This window comes from Musca autumnalis, unplaced genomic scaffold (assembly GCF_047663935.1).
Source record: "Musca autumnalis isolate F117 unplaced genomic scaffold, ASM4766393v1 scaffold_5, whole genome shotgun sequence".
NCBI classification, from domain to species: domain Eukaryota; kingdom Metazoa; phylum Arthropoda; class Insecta; order Diptera; family Muscidae; genus Musca; species Musca autumnalis.
Genome location: NW_027412088.1, coordinates 137,847,837 through 137,850,735, shown reverse-complemented (window position 1 = coordinate 137,850,735; position 2,899 = coordinate 137,847,837). Strand labels below are relative to the sequence as shown.

The 2,899-nt window shown below is 34.8% G+C and overlaps 1 protein-coding gene across 1 annotated transcript; it reads right to left on the bottom strand.

Moving 5' to 3' along the window:
• Positions 1-245: 245 nt before the first annotated feature.
• LOC141387812 (UDP-glycosyltransferase UGT5-like) lies at positions 246-2,006 on the bottom strand. The gene is made up of 2 exons (XM_073958108.1): positions 1,701-2,006; positions 246-1,607 (listed from the first exon to the last, which is right to left on the bottom strand). Exons 1-2 carry the CDS (start codon positions 1,951-1,953, stop codon positions 304-306), a joined length of 1,557 nt encoding a protein of 518 aa, XP_073814209.1. The 5' UTR covers positions 1,954-2,006; the 3' UTR covers positions 246-303.
• Positions 2,007-2,899: the final 893 nt, after the last annotated feature.

The window sequence follows — 2,899 nt, the reverse complement described above, 5'->3', positions numbered from 1 at the left end:
AAGAATCCGTCGCAGGCATCCCGGGATATGCTGCTCCCAACACAGAAAAAAGATGGCAGCCGCTGACCAGAACGCTGATGTAGTATGGTTCCAAGTAAAAATGGTTAAAATTGGCGTCGGTTAAATAAAAATGAGGATAGCTTTTTCTTAAAATGTAGCATGGCTAATCGTTAAAATGCATACAGTACCTTGAATTGCATCATAGAGCATTTTTAACACATGTTGGTGAGATATCAAGTGTAGAATTGGAAATAACATAAAAAATAAATCCAACTTTATTAGCAATTTAACAAGAACAAACAATTAAGGTAACTTTTTCTTAATTATCGGTTTACGTATGAATAGAAGTCCTAGTAGCTGGTAAAGACCCCAAATTATAACGTATAACACAAACAATGTTCCAATTATCAAAACACTAACAGTATCTAAACTATGACTGCACCAAATATTCATCTTCTGAGCTGGACTGCGCAAGTGTGGAGCTCCACCATATCTGAGGATATATTCGGTCCAGTAAATTGCCAACTCCAGTGGTTTTACAGGTTTATCATGATAACGCTGGGAAATCTCCTTAGCCTTTTGACTGTAACTGGCATTAGTCATCAATTCCAGAATGCTGTCTTTAAACAGAGATGGGGTCAGACTGTTGACATCCAGCTTTAAGGCGAATCCTCGTTTTTGGGCATTGTTAACATTTAAATGTTGATCGAAAAATATCGGTATGCCCAGTACTGGTTTGCCATGGTGAACTGCTTCGAATGTCGATAAGAGGCCACCATGTGATATGAAAAGTTTAACTTTCTTTTCAGCTAAAATATCAGTTTGCGGCAGCCATGGATTAATGAAGACATTTGATGGTTTTCCTGGTAGTTGAGGATTTTCATATTTCCACAATACGGTGTAGGGTAGTTGGACAAAAACTTCATTAAATATTTCCAAAATGTGAGGAGGGAAATCTTTACTTTTGACATTAGAACCCATGGAAAAATAAATTATATCTTCTTGTGAGGTATCTATTATTGATCTGATATCCGCTGGCAGGGGATTCGGTTGGGTGGGAATTTGAAATCCTCCCACTTCAATCATATTTGGTACATTGGGTCGGGCATATGAAAGAGAAAAATGTTGATTTAATAGAAATAATGAAATATTTTTACGTAAGCTGCTAACGGGTTCTTCTATATGGGGCATGTATTCTTCCAATAGTTGCTGTTGCCTAGGCAAATGTATCCAATAATTGTGAAATAGTTGTAATAACTGTATGGCTACATTCTGCAGACGTTCTATATATGACATATCCTCTGTAAAACCAGAATCCATTGAAGGTGTGTAAGCGAATGGCGCAGGATTACCCATAATTTCATTTATAATTAAATCACTTCCAAAACTGGAAACTCCAATAATAGGCACACCAAAATGGGGTCCAAAACTGTACCAAGCCTCTGTGTTGACTGCCTCAATAATGGCCAAATCATATGACTCTGTCCGTAGTAGTTCTTGGACTTGGGGACATCTTAAAACTGATCTTGTGACATTGTAGAAAAAATCCGAAGTAAATGTTAAGCCTGACCATAAATTTCGTTCTACAGCAGCTCCTTGCATATAATCTGAAATGTGTAGGAGGGAAAACAAACCCATTACAATTATGGTCAATACCAAACTACAATACAAATCATCCATACGACCACCGAATTTCTTACCCTTTTGTATTTCATGTGCCTCCATAATAGGTATATCTCGATAATTCTTTAGCTTTTCCTTTGAGGGAAAGGCATTTATTACCGTCAACTCATGACCTCGTGCAGCTAAAGTTTTGAGGTAAGGTTTCACCAAAATATATTGAGATGGGCCAGGAAATGGAAATATTGCCAGTATTTTAGCGCATTGATTTTGTTGAATAGAATTTATAATTAGAAAAGCGCTGATTAGAATAAACGTGTCCGAACACTTCATTGCTTCGAGTGTAATGTAGAACTGAAATTGAAAACCAATACCGGTTGTTTTCCACATTAAAATCGTACATTGAGAATCGAATGCAATGACCGCCCGATAATAGCAATGAGTTTCGTATTTATGAGATATGTAATCTTTGAATTAAAATATATATGCATGTATGTATTACAGAGAGGAAGAGAGTACTGGTGTACTGGTAACGATAAAAGTATTTATTGTTTTTTGTAGGAGAATGTAAAATGTTAAATCTCTTACACGACGAAATCGTTTTGTTACATTGTCATAAGAAATTTGATTTTAAATGTTATAAAATTTAATCAAAGCAAATGGCAATTATAATTTGAAATGAAAGAAGTAAAAATGTATCAGTTGTATTTACGGACAGAGATGTACCCTCAGTCCATGGTTCCAGAATTAGATTATCCTATTGGCGAATTCTCCAAAAATCAGAGTAGTATTTTTGCAGAATTCTTCTAAATTTGTTGTCAAAATTAGTTGTTGCTACGAAAAAAATATTTATACGAGTATGTTCACTGATTTTGTTTGTTGGAAATGGTGCGTGGACACTGCCTTAAGACTCTGAAATAAACAAAAAAGACCCTATACATACCCTCGTTAGGCTGTGGACTGAGGGTATAATAATGTTAATAAATGTTAACAAAGTTTATTGCATTTTATGTTATTGTACCATATCGACAGTAACATTGTATTGATCTCTGTAAAGACAAAATTAAAATAAAAGCTTATTAAAAGCTCTTGGAAAACAACACACAAGTTTAGATTTAATATACAACAGTGGAACAAAATCTACAATATGTTATGTGTTATGGTTTTAGATGGAGATAAATTTTTATATTTGCTAGTTATGGTTACTTTACTCGATATGTGCCTTACATATCAGTTTGGGTATACATTATATATACACACAAAGTGGCGACACATACAT

Coding starts and splice junctions, on each gene's coding strand:
- LOC141387812 (XM_073958108.1), bottom strand. CDS start 1,953: ATGAAGTGTTCGGACACGTTTATTCTAATCAGCGCTTTTCTAATTATA. Junction 1,608..1,700: donor GGCACATGAAATACAAAAGG/GTAAGAAATTCG, acceptor TACACATTTCAG/ATTATATGCAAGGAGCTGCT.